At 39.2% G+C, this 18,742-nt stretch overlaps 1 protein-coding gene across 2 annotated transcripts in view; it reads left to right on the forward strand.

Annotated features, from left to right (window-relative positions):
- kcnn3 (potassium intermediate/small conductance calcium-activated channel, subfamily N, member 3) overlaps positions 1 to 18,742 on the forward strand; it is a 109,664-nt gene that overhangs the window by 24,547 nt on the left and 66,375 nt on the right. For both annotated transcript variants that reach the window (XM_041792943.1, XM_041792944.1), the window contains exon 3: positions 9,759 to 9,854. In XM_041792943.1, the coding sequence (XP_041648877.1) occupies positions 9,759 to 9,854 (96 nt within the window). The remainder of the gene's footprint in view (positions 1 to 9,758; positions 9,855 to 18,742) is intronic.

Here is an 18,742-nt window from a genome sequence, read left to right on the forward strand (position 1 = left end):
TGGCATGGAATATATTTCTCATCCATCTGGACAACACCCTTTAGATGGCGTTTAGGAAGGGCAGAGCATTTCCAAATACAATTAGACAAACATTCACATTCATCACAGGTCAGTCAGAGCAACAGAACATATACTGCTATCAAGGAGTAAAACATGACATGAGTTTGACAAGGACCCATTTACATGTTAGTCAGTGTTGGTAAATCAAACCCCTGCTAAACTCTTTACCCCTCTATTAGAAATGTTGTTCAGTTCTGATAAACTATAGCACTATAGCTGCATCCATGCTAATTTCTTCACTGCTCACTAGTTACTGTCCCTCTCATCTTAAATGACACTGATTGGTTGGTCGTTCTCTGCCCAGGTACAAGCCCTGATGACAGGCATGAGTGTTAAGACAGTGCAAAGAAACAAATGACTGTCTGTGAGAGAAATCGAAAAGACCCCTGCTGTTATCAGGCTCCCATATTACTTTGTGCCGTGAGATATTGTAGAATTTGTGTTAAACCTGAGAACAGCTGTCAACCTAATGCAAATCTAGAGCTTTCTATGTTCCTGTTGAAGTATAAGAACAGCATTAAGCATTCATCTAGAGTTTTAATACAGGTGCATTCACTCACAACAGCAAACATCAGTATTAGAGGTGTCCAGTTACTATCAATGAAAGGCCTGCTGTGAGCAAATAAAATGGAGACTTCTCAGTGATGACTAAATGGAAGCATGTAAACACACACATGTCATTCACAGTGGAGTCTTTAAAAATACAGTTGGATTAAAGGAACTGAAACAGGCAGGGACAAAATGCTCCTGACAGTGTGATGGGCAGAGCTGAATGGACAACAGGCAGCTGAATTTAACTCGAAGAAAAACCCATTTCAGCTCGACTGTGTCTTCACACTGACGCTGCTGAAATCCTGGTCTGCATTTTTCTCATTAGCACAACAATGTTGGCTTCCTTTGCACCTAGCCTGCTTCACTGAGTACAAATGAGATGTTCTCCAAAAAGAGCGGAGACAGGGGTGGGGGAAGAGAGGGAAAAATTGAGCAAATAAAGACCAAAAGCAGCTGTTAGGCTGTGGGCAAACTGATGGAGGAAATCAGAGGAGAGCCAAACCTTGATGGTATTTTCCTGGAGTTGTGCAGTGGCCCATAACCACATTGATATGAGCAACAAATGAACAACACTCCCTTAATGCTCTCCTTCAAACTGTGTGTGTTTATACATGTGTTAGATGCTAGAGAAGCTTTTTGATTCTTTCATATTTTGATTAAAAGAAGAGAAAACACCCAACAGAGGAGGATGTCTGGGAGGATTAACCAACTAGACTGTGCATGCGTGCATTCTGGTTTGTGTGTGATGTTGAATTAATACCATTAAGGCCATGAAGCATCCGCACAGACCCTAAATAGACACAGTGACACACTAACACACTCTATTTTCCAGGAGGCTGACTTGCAATATATATTCATGAACCCAAAACGCAACATAGATTGCGCTTAATAACATCACGAAGGAAGGCTGAGTAATGTACGTCTAAACTGGGAGCGCAGCCTCAGATAAAGAGAGAGTGATTGGCGATGAATGCTTAATAGCATCCTACTTAACAGCCCAAATATCGGATTGAGATGCTGTGGTCTTCAAGAGGCTCAACTCTTCTTCCTGGAAAGACAGCAGGCTTTTGTGTTCAACTTGTGACCTTTGTGAACCTGTGGATGAACGCGCTTCAAGTTTTTTTGTGTGTGTTTCATAACTGGCCTTTTAATGGCAGTCCTTGAGCCAATATAGTCAATTTAGTCAGTGATACCTGAAGAAAGCACTGAATGAGCATAGTTTAAATTTTGAAGGAAAGAGTCAGACTAAGGGTTTGTTTGATAACTGACTCTTGACGTTCTTATTCTGTATACTGAATGTTCTTGGTTAAATATTTTATGGTAGCCATTGAAATAAAATAATTACACAAGATAGTGGTTAGAAATGAATGAATGCTACCGTAAACCTTGTGGCGTACGCCGACAGAAGGAAGGAAAGGAATTTTCTGTTTCCAGACATGTATGTGAGCACGTCTGCGTAGTTCCTATGCATGTAGATGTCAGTATGAAGGCTGCTCAAACTTTGGGGTTTTTCTACCATGAAGAAACACCATGTAGACAAAAGTTTTTGGCCACACCTGTTCATTATTTAATTCAGGTGTTTCAATCACACCTGTTGCCACAGGTGTATAAAATCAAGCTCCTAGCCATGCAGTCTCCATTTGCAAAAATTTGTGACATTAAATGGGTTGTCCTGAAGAGCTCAGTGACTGTAAGCGTGGTACTGTGATGGATTCCACCTTTGCAATAAGATGATTTGTGAACTTTAACCCCCTGCTAAATATTCCACAGCCAAGTGTAAGTGATTTTATTAAAAAGTGGAAGCATTTAGGAACAAAAGCGTCTAAGCCACAAAGCATGAAACGTAAAATCACAGAGTGGTCAGTGAGTAAAAGTTGCCAACGCTCTGCTGATTCCATAGGTGAAAGCTCTGCATTTCCACTGTCATCAACATAAGCACAAAAACTGTGCCGTGGAAGCTTCATGTAATGGGTTTTCATGGCCGAGCAGCTGCATGCAAGCCTCACATCACCAAATCCAATGCCAAGCATTGGATGGAGTGTTGTAGAGCATGCTGACACTGGACTGTGGAGTAGTGGAAACATGTTCTGTACAGTGACAAATCACACTTTTCTTTTTGGCAGTCAGATAGGTGAGTCTTGGTGGATGCTGGGAGAACTTTGCCTGACTGACTGCATTGTTTCAACTTTGAAGTTTGGTTGAGGAGGGATAACCATGGGGCTGCTTTTCAGGGTTTAGGCTAGGCTCCTTCTCTCCAGTGAAGGACGATTTCAGTCCTTCAGCATACCAAGACATTTTAGACAATGCAATGCTTTGTGGCAACAGTTTGGGGAATGGCCATTTCTATTTTAACATGACTGTGCCCCAATGCAGAAAGCAAGGACTATAAAGACATGGATTCATGAGTCCATTGTGGAAGAACTGGTCTGGTATGCACAGAGCCCTGACCTCTACCCTATCGAGCATCTCTGGGATGAACTACAATGGAGATTGTGAATCAGGCCCTCTCATCCAATATTACCGTCTGTCCTCATAAATGCTGTACTGAATGAATGGGCACAAATTTCCACAAAAACACTCTAAAATCTTATGGAAAGCCTTCCAAGAGGAGTGGAGAGTGGTATAGCTGCAAAAGGGGGCAGTATGAATTTTAACTTTTGGTATCTTGACCATCACCTGAACCCTAACCTTAACCTAATCAAAACTTGTTTTAGCATGTATTTCTGTTCTGATAGAGGCAGCTCACAGTAACAGTCAGAGAGAGGGGGGTCCGAGAACTATGGTCTACAGCCAGACCCCTCTTGATGATTGTGCTTCAAATGATAAGTAGCTACATACTGTACAGGGTTTCCGCTACATGCAATTGATTGTGGCGCACTGCCATGCCAGAATAAAAGCTGCCATGCCTTCAGAATTATGATGTTTTTTTTATCAGATGTTAAAAATGTAAATTATACTATATGAATGGATCCATATAGACCTATATTCTATATTTGCTCACATTTACATACCAAAGGAGTTTGAAATTGTAATCATGAAATGTGACACTGCTCTAAGTAATTACATTTTGAAAAACGAACACTGGTGTCTCAACTTCTGTCGTCACACACGGACGGCTGATAAACATTACTTTCCCTTAGTTTAGTACTTCCCCGATTATAATCGGATGATAAGTGGTAAACTTGAGTAGATATATTCATCATCAACCATATCTCTTGATGGTGATGAGACGCTAGCGATCTAAAATAGCTTGTTGTCATAAAAACTCTGGCAGAACTTTAGTTCCGTTTCTGTTACAATGCGAGACTGGATAAAACAATAGCGATGGGCGGTCAGGCGTTGATGTAATCCATGATATTTGCCTCACTTCGTGTTGTAAATGCCTGCTAAAACAGGAGAGAAGGAAGGAGAAGCGAGCTGCAGTCACATGGCGACAGGGGCAGTTGTGCGTGTGTGTGTATGTGTGTGACAGAGAGGAGAGATAGCTTGTGTGTCTGTCAGTGAGTGCAGGTCAGTCTGGCAACAAGCATGAACAAACTAATGTTAGCTTGTTGAAAAAGTGAGTGATAAATGTTTATAAGTTATCATGATATTAAAAAGTTTTATAGGCTAAGGCTTACCTGATGCTCCGCTGGGGAAAAATGATTGCAAGAGGACGTAATAAAAGCAGAATCCTACTATAATAGTCTTTCAGTCAAATTATATCCCCAGGCTGTTGTCATTAGTATGGTCTTAAAGTGTTCATGTATGTTTGTAAGGGGGGGAGGCAAAGTAAAAGCATAAAAGATATATTTTTTGGGGGGGGCTGTGTTTATTCTGTGGCATGTTGAAGTTACTAAGACATTTACTAAAAGCTGTTGTTTTCTTTTAGTTTTAAGAATGGCCTGTAGACATTTAAACTCTAACAGCTTTGTAATATCCATGTTCAATGTACCCCAAGGGACCCCAGTGTTTTTTTATTTCCTAAAACATTAAGTTATAAGTTGTGATAATGTTACTTTAAAAATTTCCGTGGGGGAGTGGGGGGGTGGGGAGGGTGTCGGCAAAACCTTCCCCCACAGTTTCAAAAAATCCTGGAGGAAACCCTGCGCTATATATACAAAGAACAAGTTCATTGATTATTTACGGTCACTTAAAATCTAGTTATTTTTAACTTTGTCCAACCAATTTAGCTCCAACTAAGTCTGTGTTCTTCCTGCAACGATTACAAGCCTCCTTGTCCTAGAAGAAGAATCTCATTAATGTCTGTTGGCTTTCTTGTTTTTTCTTTTACATTTTTTCATTTCTCTATTTTTGTCATCCAAATCATGGACCCAGTATGAAATGTGTTTTTTTTTTTTTTTTTGGCTTGATCTCATTTAACTTTCCAAGGGTTCAAAAGCAAGCAATCATAATGAGAATGTAACAATTAAACACATAAATAATGTAAAGCAGCTCTGAAGGTTCAGAGTCATGTTTGGAGGTTTGTGAGGCTGCATTTAAGAAAGGAAGTGCTTTGCAAAATGCTTACTTCAGCATGCCAACATCTTCTCAGTGATCATACTTACATGTACTGTAAAACACAAGTAAAAGCAGCTGGAGCAGACAGGAATGTTCACTGATGACACACTGAGGTGTCGGCCAAACAAGAATCTTAACTGAATGGTGTATGTAAGCTTAGTATATTAAAGGTTTTTACAGTTTATCTCGTGAATATACAATTTACCAGATGTGCATTATTTATAAAGATGTTTTAATCTAAACTAAAATCATCAACTTTCTGGTGTAGCTACAGGTGAGCAGGTGTTGACAAAGGTCAGTGAAGTAACTCCTCTGGGGACCATTGAAGGTTTGTAGACATGTTTGTGGCAGTAAATTCAGAGATTTGTGGAGATATTGCACTCAATAATTTAAAGCTGTGATTTCAGGATATCAAATCTAAAACATAATAGAAGTTTTCAAATGCCTAGAACAAAAACACAAAGGAGCCATAAACCCAGCTCCAAACACCCAAACAACATCAAAAACACAGCCAGCAAAAGAACCCACACTAACCCACACATCATAAGACTCAGGCAGATCTAAAAAGGATTCAAAGTATCACTAATTCAGTTTGATTTACCCTCTGGGGAACATGTATATATATTTTATATTCCTTGTGTTTTTGTCGCCATCTGACAAAGATCCTTTTGTCAAAATTGTATTCAATGTGCATTCAACTACCCCTGTCCAAATAAATCTCATGTTTGACCAAATCTTTCAGTCTGAACCAAAGAAAGGGAGAAAAACACAAACAGAGCAGCCAACACAAACTAACACAGAGCCTGGAGCCGTACCACATGCATGGATCACAAGGTTTCCTGATGCATGGCAGATTTGGATGATGTGAAGTGATGCAACAGATCCTGCACAGAATCTTGTTTTTGTCAGGATATCAGGATGTACTACAGGACATTAGTGCCTCACAGACATGTGCCTGAGAAACAGAATAAGCTGTGAGATATTACAAATGTTATATTAAGACACAATATTGGATTTTTGCCAATATCGGACATGCCGATATTTGTTCTGTAATAGTACTGACCCATTACTCTTACTGTGACCAACAACATGTGATTCTTTAATAAATAGATAGTAGATGATGTCGTTTTGAATATAAATATTCAGTAATAAAAACAGAAAGTAATTTCTTTTGATTATACAGTCATGGATGAAAATATTGGCACCCCTGGAATTTTTCCAGAAAATACACCATTTCTCCCAGAAATTGTTGCAATTACAAATGTTTTTTGTATATATGTGTTAATTGCCGTCATGTGAATTGGAGCAACACAAAAATCTGAAGAAAAAAGACAAAATTGAAATATTTTTACACAAAACTAAAAATGGGCCAGACAAAATTATTGTCACCCTTTTAAAACTGTGGGTAAATAGTCGGTGTTGCAAACTCCTCAGTAAGGAAAGTAGCCATTGGCTTTCCCAAAAGTTGCTTGAGGTCATGAAATGACATCGTTGCCAAATTTGCATAATGTACACGTAATTGTAATAACCACTGTAGGAGAGTGGAAAAGCGTCGGTAGAGAGACAAAAAAGTGAGTAAAAAACACCCTAAATGTCAAATGAACTTTCTTCTAATCAGTTTTGTTTTGTTTTTTTTTTATCCAGGCTTGGGACTGACAAAAGTGACCCAAAAGAGACACTCAACACTTGTTGAGTTACTTAGGATTTTTTTTTTTTTTAAATTTTAGTCTTGTTTTCTTAAGTTGGGTTTTGGAGCGTGAACATTTTGAGAATCAAAAACCCTGATGGTAAGCCAGGGCAGGATCAGCCAGTTGGGGCTTTGCAGCACCAGTGTTGCAACTCTGTTGCTATATTTAGTGAGTTTCCAGACCCCCTTTTTCTAAAAAGTGACTAGCGACAGATCCAGCGACTTTTTCTGGTGCTTGTATTTTTCTTACTCTTCCCCAATGAACAGCAGGTGCTGCCATGGGCCCCTCCCTTGTCCTAAAGCACTCACAGTTAGTCCGGTCTTCACGCTCCTGTCCCTCCCAGTCAGAGCAGATGTTAACCCCTCTGCATCCAGACTGCAAATGAATCGCATATCTGCCGCTGGCTGATGACTTTAAGCCAGGGTGGGATGTGAATGTAAAATTTTCTTTGTCTAAAAGAAATCACTGCTCCAAAATAAATCATTGCATTTGACTCACACAGCCTCAGTCACTTACTCACTGTCCACTGTCTGTGTGCCTCTGTGACATAAGCTAAACATCTAGCTGGCTTGCTCATTATGTCTCAGTCCGCACTACGAAATAATAATAAAAGAAAAGCTAAAAGTAACTCTGCCAGAGTGTCTCTTTTGGGGCGCTTTTCCTGGTCCCAAGGTCAGATTAAAGATGGGGGACTGGAACAGTGAAAGAAACAAGAATCTACAGAGAAGAGTTCATTTGTAGGTGGTGTCTACAGCTGTTTTTCATCTTGGCTGTAGAAAGTATGGTCTCAGGTTTTGTAGCCTACATAGGACACAAAAGTAGGATTTTGCTCCAGATTCAGAGAAATAGAATGATTGTTTTTCCTTAAAATTTTTTACTGAAATATGACACTTTTTAATGACTAAAACAGAACTTTGCTGGACTTTTTTAAAGGTCACACAAATTACCCCTTTAAAGCTGGTTTATTTTGGTCTCAGAGGTCCCCAAAACATGCCTGTGAAGTTTGTTTCTGAAATTATACTCCAGTATTGGATTTTTGCATGTCTAAAAACCATGTGCTTCAGCCATGCTCAGACTGAGCTGTTTCTGTGTCTGTGGCTTTAAATGTTAATGAGCTGTCTGACTCCGCCCCTATCTGGAAATGTATTTGGCTTAACGGATGTGGCTCTCCTGATCCTCCTCTAAGGGTGGAACTTTCTTCCAAGCGGGGAGGGCCAACCAAACCTGGGAGCTGCAAACTCCCCACATGACATCATGAGAGGAATGTCTGAGAACGGTTCATTTCAGCATACATCTTCTGAAAGGTGGAGAAAGATGGGAGGGAATGGATTTTTCTGATTCTTGGGGGGATTGTGGACAAACCAGGGGCACATATTTTGTTAAAAAAGCCTGAAAAAGGGTACTTTACATAATATATGACTTTTAAAAGTCAAAAGGAAGGCTGCAGCAAATCCAAAACACTGCGAGCAGGATGCAAATAGGGACAGAAAATAGAAAATATTACACCTGTGCTGAAAAATCTTCATTGGCTTCCTGTTAAGTACACAATCCATTTCACAACATAACTTCTTGTCTATAAAGCTTTGATTGATGACACCCTATCTTTCTGACTGTCTCACTGACAACCATCCAGTCAGACCCCTCAGATCATCAAGTATGGGCCTTCTGAATGTACCTGAAATTAAAACTAAATCTGGTGAAGGTGCACTTAGTCACTGTGGTGCTGTCCTCATGAACAAACTTCCTGATGACCTGAGGTCTGTTAAAACACTTAATTCTTTTAAAAGTGTCCTTTAAACACTGCTTTTCTCTCAAGCCTTTGCCTGTTCATTAACCTCTGTGTGTAGATCTGTGTATGGACTTGAGTATGCTCCTCTGAAGGAAACTCTAACATTTGTGTATGAAAGTGAATGCTGTACAGCATGATGCAATGGTGCAATCATGCCTGGAATTGTCGTGTTTTTCCTGACTCATTTAAATCTCTGTTTCTGTCTTTTTAGTTTGTTTTGTGTCTGGTTTTAGCTTCTGTAAAGCACATTGAGTTTACATTAGTATGACATGATCTATGCACACAATTTTCTTTAATTCTACAGCTATAACAGTGGAGAAAAACAGTTAAAAAGTGGTACCAAACCCCACCAGTCTGGTCCGTGCCATTGTGTGTTCCAGCATATTCTGAGCAGGGCTTAAAATACATGGTGAATGGGTAAAATTAAGGTAATTGAGGTCTCACCCAGTGTGATGGTGGCAGCTGCATGCACTTGTGGTAATGGTATTGTTTGTCTCAGCTCTTTATGCTGTATAGAAGTTGACCCAGCATGTAGGCTGCTGATGAAAAATAGGTGCTAAGAATGCGGTGTATACACTGGACACTTTTTCTGCTATTATCTGCAGGAATCAATATTATGTTGACATATTATCAAATGAATGCGAACAATATCAGATGGGCTTTTTCCTTTTCTTATTGTGTAGATTTAGGTATTTTTGTCTTTTGCAGTTGTGCATTGTATGAATGGACCAGTGTCTGGATGTGTTTATGAGTGAGTGTGTTCACGTGTGCATGATGGCTCCAGTAAGCTGCTCTCTGAACATGTGAGGTGAGGGGGTTAAGGAAGCCACTGAAGTGCTATGAGTTGTATTGATCGGAAGTTCCCCACTGCATTGATTATAAGCCCTATGAAACCAGACAAGCAGAGGATTTAAAGCTTGACTTCAGAGCGATATTGATGGCAGGAATACAACCACTCCACTTCTAGTCAGCTTTAAACTCTGTTGAGTAAATGCTGGCGCTTATCGTCTTTGCTGCTGTAGTTCGCATGTTGTTTGCTCATCTTGAACCTGCTCAAAGTTGAACCGGACATATGTGAGAACGTGGACAATGATGGCTTTGTGATCTGAAATATATTTTTATTTAAGCTGCATGATTCTAATGGTATGTCCGTATTTTTCCCCTTACAGAGCTCCATGTATTCTCTGGCCCTGAAGTGTCTGATCAGTCTGTCCACAGTCATCCTGCTGGGGCTCATCATCGCCTACCATGCACGGGAAGTTCAGGTAAAACAATTACACAAAGACACAAGGGTGTCTGAGGTATTTGGCCAAAACTTTTATAGCTTTAGAAGCTTAACTTCTTTTAAAAAGACCCAACTGAGTTAGTAGAACATGTCAAAAGGGGCAGAGATCCAGAGTGTTGGTGCCAAGTGCATTACATCTCAGTGAATGGCTTGACAAATAAAAGTGAATGATTTCTGTTACAGTCAGGGGATTTAACAGATTTAACAATGTCATGAATACTTTAAGAGGGAAGAATTGACCAAGTCTCTTCTCATGAACATGATAAAAATGACCCATATGAAGGCATAATTGATCAGGGATAGTTCATCACCAACCTAGCTACATAGGAGCTGCTATTTCTCGCAGACAGAGAAAGCATCATCAAAATCAGACTATTTTGTTAAGTTTAGAAAGAGAAAGAGCCAGTCTAGCTGTTTTTCATGGTTTCAAGTCTTTTTACAAAGCCAATCTAACCACAGAAAGTAGATTATTTCATCATTGTTATCGCTGGTATTATTATTATCACAATATAGGGGTCAGTTTGCACCTTGTTTTTTTGGCACGGTTCAGTTCATTGGTTCATTAAAAAAGGAACATAAAGTCCCACATTTACTTTGTGTGTTTTGTTATGCCTGCTTCTTCCTCTTCTTTGTTGGTTGTTTAAAAGCAGTTAGGTAAGAGTTACAAGTGTAACTGCCACTTCAGACCGTAGACTGTAGAAAGAATTCAGACATAGTTGTCATGTGACTAAGTGCACTAAACTGTGACCACTGAGCCTTGACCGTTCAGGATGAATACAAATACCATTACACCCCACCAGGATATGATAACTTAAAATAACTATAACAATAAATATGTATACAGTATATATATGTATAGCTATATGAATATGATTGATATAATAATTAACTAGCAAGTTAAAAAAACACTATGACATAAATTTTTAGGTCATATCACATAGCTCTATAAGAACCAGCTTCTAAGATGGAAAAAAATTTGTTCGATGTAAGGATGTTCCTGAGCGTCTATTTCGTATTCGGCTAAATGCTCATTTAAATTTCCTTTAACTAACTAGTCTAAAGAGGAGAAAATCCTCAGAAAACTGACAGATTCCTCACAAGGTCATAGTGTCAGCAGGTGTGACGTTAGCCTGATAGACTCTCTACAGCGGGGGTGTCAAACTCAATCACAGCAGGGGCCAGATTCTGGATTCAGGTCTAACCTGAGGGCATAACAGGGTTACCTTTTCAACCAGAAACTGTCAACCTCATCTCACCAGTAAATAAATGTGAATTAAAAACTTAGGACTGATGATAAATGATTTTGACATTTAAAATTAAAAAAGATAAGTTTAAAGGCTCGCAGTCTGAGAAAAGTCAATTAATTAGTTCAAAAAGGTCAAAACATGAAATTGAAATTGTAAAAAAAAAGTTATTTTAAAGGCAAATATATTAGAAAGACAGTCAAAATCATGAGTTTAAAATGTCAAAATATGAAATAAAGTTTGTAATCATGAAATTAAAAGTCAAAATAGGATTCAAAATTTCAAATTGTGAGTCTAAAAGGTCAAACTATGGGATTATGAAGTCAAAGTTTAGATTTGAAAATATGAGATAAAACACAAAATAACTGGTTTAAAAGGTCAAAATATGACTTGCAATTTTGAATAATGAATCTTAAAGTTCATAATACTATATGAGAAGTCAAAAGTATGAGTTGAAATGCTCAAAGTATCAAAAACTCAAAATCCTAAGTTTGAGTCCCAACTGTGAAATGCAGAATTAAAAATGTGAAACTAAAACACAAATTGATTTCTTTTTCCACATTCCTGACTTCTCATCTAATTATTTTTACTCCTTACTTTTCCAGATTTTATGATTTAACAAGGATTTCTTAAATCATCAGGAATGTTTACATTTTTATACTTGAGGAATCTGCAGACCTCATACTGATGGGCCAACAATAGCAGTAATATAAGATTATCTTGTGGGCCAGATTTAACTGTTCCATAGGCCGGATTTGGCCCCCGGGCCCTGAGTTTGACACCCCTGCTCTACAGCAAGGCTAACATTACAAGTTAGCGCTGCCAGGATTCATTCCTCTTTGCAGATTAATATCATGCTTTGAAATGTGGCCTCTTTTCACTTGGGGTGTATATTATACGTGAGTTTAACCCTCGACAGCCTACATACTTTTTCATTTACTACTTTAAAAAACTGTCATACCACGCTGTTCCTATTACATGCTAACCGCTAAGCTTCTCATGTTTATGTCCGTGAAGAGCCATACAGGAAGGCAGTGACCATTAACTGAAGCTACAGTGGTCTCTAGTGGCAGGAGGTTCATTACTGTTGAAAGAGCATTATAAACTGGGATTTTAAGCCTGTATTTATAAAAAAGATGGGTGATTTGTTTAGCTGACTTGTAAATCCCACGCCAGTGAATTTGATATACGAATTTAACTGTTTTAGTGATTAACCGCAACCCTAGTTTGATGTGTATTTTGAATTGAAGGTTTGACTCGTCCCGCATGCTAATATAAAGGAGGCGGAGGTCATGGCCTTCAGTCAGTAGGGGGAGCGCCAGATATTTTGGTTTCACTTTTAGGGAACCATATTAAAAGCTTTACAAGTAGCTACAGAGATTAAGATAGAATCTGACTTTAGAGAACTTGTTAGCTACTCTTGCATGATGTCTAGAAATGGCCAAACAAAGGCTTAATAATCATCAGATGATGGGATCCATGATTGTTTTGCTCATTTTTCTTTTCAGACTGCCTGTTTTTTTAAGCATACAACTAAACTCCTAAAATGCACATGGATGAAACTACTTGAACTATTAAAAGAAACCAGAGACTTTCCAACTCAAGCCATTCTGTTAATTACCCCTTATTTTGCTTTTATATGTTAAAAGGGTTGTAAAGCCAACCAATTTGGTAACCTTTACTTTGAGGAAGTGCTAAGCTACACTAACCATCTGGTAAAAGTAGCTTGACATTGTGTGGAGAGAAATGTAAGCAGTAGTTCATTTGACATTTTTATCCTTTAATCCCATCAGTTTTTAGTGGAGTGGGTTTTTTCTTGGTTTAAGCAGAGGCAGAGCTCTACACACAGTGTCCACATGATGTTTTCTCTCAGCCTCCTGAGACGGACCGAGGGACCCAGGTGTGTGTGCGCTCCGACCAATTAATGACATTAATGACAGTCATAGCTGGATCGACAAACCAGTCTGTGCAGCTTTGCATCGAGTGGAATGTTGAATGTTAAATACACGCTCAGCCAATAACAATCATGTCATTCAATAAATGAACAGAGAACATGCATGAGCACACAAACCCTGGCACGCCAAGCATACACACACTCAGTGCCTCAGCCTCTTGTAGGGTTGAAACAATCAATCAGGAATGCTTTCATGCTGTGTTATATCTGTTTTGCTGTTTGTCATTTTGCTAATATAATGGTACCATGGTCATTTAGCCCAGGTTTTCATCTGAAGCCATTTGGAATCGATGCACATTGACTATTTATGGGAGCCTTGCGGGAATCAAACCCAATGAGTGCCCCCACACTGGCTATTACTCCCACCAGCTAAACCATGGAGCAACACTCATCCATCTAAGCACATATTAGTTTAATGCTGGGACTTTTTTCATTGCATCACGGCTTGGATGTCGCTGGAAATGTCTATTTAAGTTCCAGCAGCGGGTCTGTGATAGAGATTCTGATGCTTTCTGCATTAAGGGTTGTAGACTCCATCTGTGGATCAATAACCAGATTGCTGTTGCTTATTCACTGTCATACACAGGGACTGATACACTGGTAATCAAGTCTGTAACAGGCTGCTGCTGTATATTAAGATTCACAGCGGAAAAGAAGCCAATTCAGGGTTTGCACATGTGGCGCACGTGCAGGAATGTGTTGGCGTACATGGTGAAGAATTCATTGATAAAAGAACCCTCGCTTCTGCTCTCAAGTTTGATGTCACACTCACATACGGAGTCAGTCATCCTCCCACGCGCGCTGTGGCTGCTGCACGTGACGGGCACGCTAATGCCCACAGAAAAGAGAAGAGATGGAGAGTTGCTTCAGCGAGGTAGAGAAAGAGAGGGAGAGAGAGAAATCAACTGCTGCTCTGCTAATCTCTTTGAGAAAAATTCCTTTTGATTAAATCAAGTTAGGGTGTGTGCAGTGGAGGTATCAGTGGGAATCGCAGCAGGGTGGGGGAGGTGAGGATGGTGTACAACCCAAAATCACTTCTGATAATAACTGTGGTGTGGATGGTGATAATTTATACACAGCAGACAGATTTAAAGGCAAATCCTGGATTAATAGAACTTGAGTATTATTTTCAAAGTTTTGGATGTCATTTCTCTTGCATGGTATGACAAGGCACTCAGTAAAAATGCCCAAATATGGCAACACAGTGACATTGCATTTGGATGATTAAATTCTTCTTAGATTAAAGATACATAAGATTAGAACTGTAGTTATATTTTGCTACTTTGCTGTCAACACTGCAATGACACACCATATCACATTTTTTAAAGATTGTTTTTGGCTTTTATTCAAAAGGCAGGATTGTAGAAAAACAAGAGTTGGTCGGAGTTGAGAACGAACCGCCTTGTGAAAGCTTGTTAAAGTTTTTACTAGGAAATTCAAAATAGCTATTTCTGATCTATTTCAATATAATAGATTTTTAGTTTTAAGTATACAGTGCTCTGCCACTTTAAGTATGTCAGCAGTTTTCCCAGCATGTCCTTGGGTATTCTGCTTTTGGATTAAAGGTCAAAAGAAACTGTGTTTACATGTATTCTGATGTTTCCTGTTAAACAATTGTCTCCATTAAAAATATTTTGCACATGCTCCTGGTATAAGAGTTACATTTGTGATTAGACAGTTTTGCACCATGAGTGAAGTTGCTAACTCATTTAGTGTTGTTCCACGTCTGGGGCAAAAGATTCATTTCTCTGTCATTGCTACATATGGGCTCAATGTGTGGCACTTGGGTAACCTTGCAAAGCAGATGGATTTGCCAGACTCCATGTTTGTCATCCGGCAAATCCATCTTGCAAATCTCCCACAAAGTTTGTGCCAGACACGAAAATATCATTTCAGGAGAATGGGGCAATAGCTACTGGTGGAGAGCTGTTCTGGTGTAGCATTTAGCTCAGATGTAGCTGTAGCAGTTTAATCAGAACTGGACCACATTTCTTTACAAAGAACAAAGAACAAAACTGAAAGCTTTTTGATAATAAAAAAAAAAATGTTTTTTTTCTCTCTTCTTCTGACCCAATAGACTTAAGCATGAATTTTAGCCACTCATAAGCTCCACTATAAACTTTTAGCTGTTTGGAAAGAGGCAGATTTTAATTTTGATAGAAATAATTAACTTCGGTAGGTTGAAGATTAAGTTATGAACTTAACCACAAAAAAGGAACTTGTTGGGTTGAAAAAGAAATAAAGGAAAGGGGATATCTGTGATATCACAAGGTGCAATGTAGAAAACATTCTTCACTGCTGCGTGATGCCATCTTCAAAAAACCAGCAGATCTGGCAGAGAGCTTCATTATGTGGTTCTGCCAGTGACTAAAAGCTAAAACGAAACGGCTGCCGACTGCAAGTCACAAGACCCAAAAATGCTAACTAAAAGCAGGCACTCCCTAGTGGCTGCAAAAGGAAGTGTACCTTTTCCCAGACCAGCACAACCTCGCCTTGATGACAGTCTACTGGGATATAGACAGTTTTATGTATTGACTGTGTGTTTGTGGGAATAATACTGCTGGTCAGGATAAAGGACAAGAAATTCTTTATCACTGAAGCATAGGTGAGTGCTAATGCTGTGTACATGGAGGTTGGATGTTGGACCAGGGAGTGACGTCACACCTGAGTTGAATGTGTTCCATTTGCTATGAGCTCATACCTGGGAGTACCGGGGGGTTGCTCCGACTTTCTTAGTTGGAAATACAAGTTCAGGGCACATTTTTGATGATGTCAACTCAGAATTTCCAAGTTCCAAGATCAAATGGAGCACACCATAACTATCTAACATAAACTAATGTATGTAAGTTAATAGTATAGGGGTCACTGTCAGCTGTCAGTCTAGAGGTGCAGTGTTAATTCATGGGCAGTTAGATTTTGTTCAGGTTTATTTGAGGGCAGGACTTGGAGAAATCTGTTCAGTCTAACACCACTGATCTTTTTCTCGGTTTTCTTTCTCTGACAGGTTCTGTAGAGGTCTAACCCAGGCTTGTGTTATCATCAGTCACTGCATCAGTGCTTTCACCATTGAGAAGATTACACCTTTCTGTTTTTAAAAGGTGACAGGGTATTGGATGTGTGTCAGTGAGTGACATAAAAAGATTGATCTGTAAATGACTGAAGTTTCTATAATGATGATGGAATAGGCCGCTGAGCTCTCATGTGGCACTGATGTATATTTTTTACTATGCCTGGGAAGATATTCATTGTAGTTTTAAAAGATTCGTCTTTTCTATGTGCTGAACCTCTAAGGTCGCATAAATTGTTGGATAAAATGATAAGATGCTTATTTATTCAATGCTGGCCCAGTAGTTAGTTACTTGCTACTTTAGCATTGACATGCCAACAGCAACAAACAAGAAGCGGCGTAGGCAGTGTTGTGTGACTCGTTCTTTTCCAGCTCCAGTAAACAGCCAGCTTGCATCCATCAAATTTCCACCAAGTTTGAGCTATGAAGATATCTAATTACCATTTAGTATCATTTTGTTATCATAAGATAAACATCAGATTTGTGCTTGAACTTCATGTGGAGTTTAAAGCTGAGTGCGGTAACAGTGTGCAGCAGTGCATGCAGTAAATGTGAGAGTGCTTTACAGTATGTAGGCTACACCTGAAAGCATACATGTTCCATTACATGCATGTTAAGTTTATTAGTCAGTACCTGCCTGCTGGCGCCTGGCCTGTTTGCTCACATGCATGAGCTGCATAAGAAGTGGCAGTTTGTCTCTGTTCTTCACTGTTGCACAGCTCAAATATAAATACACACAAAAAGAAGTAATGTGCTGCAAAATGAAAGGCATTGTTCAATATAGATCTTATTCTCAGATTGCAACACACTCTGCCCGGCATGTAAGAGGATATCACATGCACATAGACACAGCATATATGCATTTGCACAGAATTTTGAGGGGGCAGAGTCGTGCACAATTCAGAATGATGTTATCTGATTTAACAGGCATAAATCCACCTTTCTCTTTCACTGATATCCATTTCTCCCTTTCCCTCCTCATGTCTTTTATCTCAAAGTACGTTTTGTTAACACCATCAGCGTGCCTCTCTTTTTCTTCCTTTTTTCCTTCTCTCTTCCCCCGTGCTTATCAGATTAGATCTGTCTCCCTCCTCTCCTCTGGGCTTCAATTCAATTTTGTTGTTGAGTTTCACATCCTTTCTTCTTCACTCTCCTCAGCGTTCAACTTCTCACCTTTTTACCCTTCTGCTGTTGTACTTTAACATTCGACTGCATCTCTCAACCTCTAAAAAACCCTCGCACCCTTCGTTGTGCCTTTTGCCTCACCCCCCGGCTCCCTCCTCCTCGGTCCGCATCCTCACTGTCTCTTCTAATCCGTCACGGGAGAGACCAAACCATTTGTGTTCAGCATGAAAGAAGGGAAAACAATCAATGTAGACTTTACTGCAACTCATCTGTGCTCATCACAGATTAGAATTTTCTCCTTTAATCACTGCCATTAAAGGAAATATTCGCCTTCTTATTAACTATTGACAGTAATTAGCTTTTGGTGGAAGAGAGATAATTGAAGCATGCTGTGAACATGTAGCAGAAGTGTTTGATTTAATTGGCAGTATAGTGGAAATTACAGGGAGCTAACATGAGTGATGTCTGATTTGAAGTAAGAGCATTGTAGTTTTGTGTTGTGCTGTAACTCAGATGCTTTTCCAATTATTTCTTTAATATTTAATTTGGCAAACTAGACATTTAACATCCAACCCTCCCCAAAAAGTATTATATATTTCTTTTTTTTAAAGGTTTATTTTAGGCATTTTTGTGCCTTTATTTGATAGAGGAGGACAGTGACTAGAGTTGGAAACAGGGATGAGAGCAGGGGAGAGACATGTGGTAAGGGGCCTCAGGCTGGATTTGAACCCGGGCCATCCGCGTACATGGGGTGCGCGCCTTAACCACTCGGCCACCTGCACCCCAGTATTATATATTTCTAATTAAACTTCAGAGCAAAATTCTTTAAATCCTTTTATAGTGAAATACCTTCTCTTAAAGTCCACAAACATTAAATTTTTACTCATCATTCATGTTCCAATATTTTTCTAATATTCCTGCCAAAATTTGTCTAGTCTGTCATGTTCCCTAAGTTATTCTTGCACACATTTGATCAACTAAGCCAAAGAGTCCTCTTTAAACTTGTACAAATTCCTGCTCAAGTTGTAACTGGATGGCAAAGATATCATCCCTCAAATATAGTCCCATAATCATCACACACTGTGGTTGAAATTTTAGTGATTTTTCATTGCTATAATATGGGGCATTTTAAACATGAACATAGCAGATTCCAAATATTTCTGACTAGTAGATAAAATTGAGTGATGGCTGAAAGGCAAGGTTAGTTTATTTGTACAGCACATTTCAGCAACAAGCCCACTCAACCTATTTTGTTTTCATTGAATAACAACATGATGTCCATGGTGGATCTCCCATCTCCTTACTGCTACCTGACCCCATCTCAATAAAACGGTTCAGGACTCACGTGAGACCGTTTATTTATCCTCTTAAAACATCTTTCAAAGAATTTTGTTTCTCTTTCCAGGCAGCAGAAAGCCTTAGCAGGTACACTATATTGCCAAAAGTATTCGCTTACCTGCCTTGACTCGCATATGAAC

Source organism: Cheilinus undulatus, linkage group 8 (genome assembly GCF_018320785.1).
Source record: "Cheilinus undulatus linkage group 8, ASM1832078v1, whole genome shotgun sequence".
NCBI classification, from domain to species: Eukaryota; Metazoa; Chordata; class Actinopteri; order Labriformes; family Labridae; genus Cheilinus; species Cheilinus undulatus.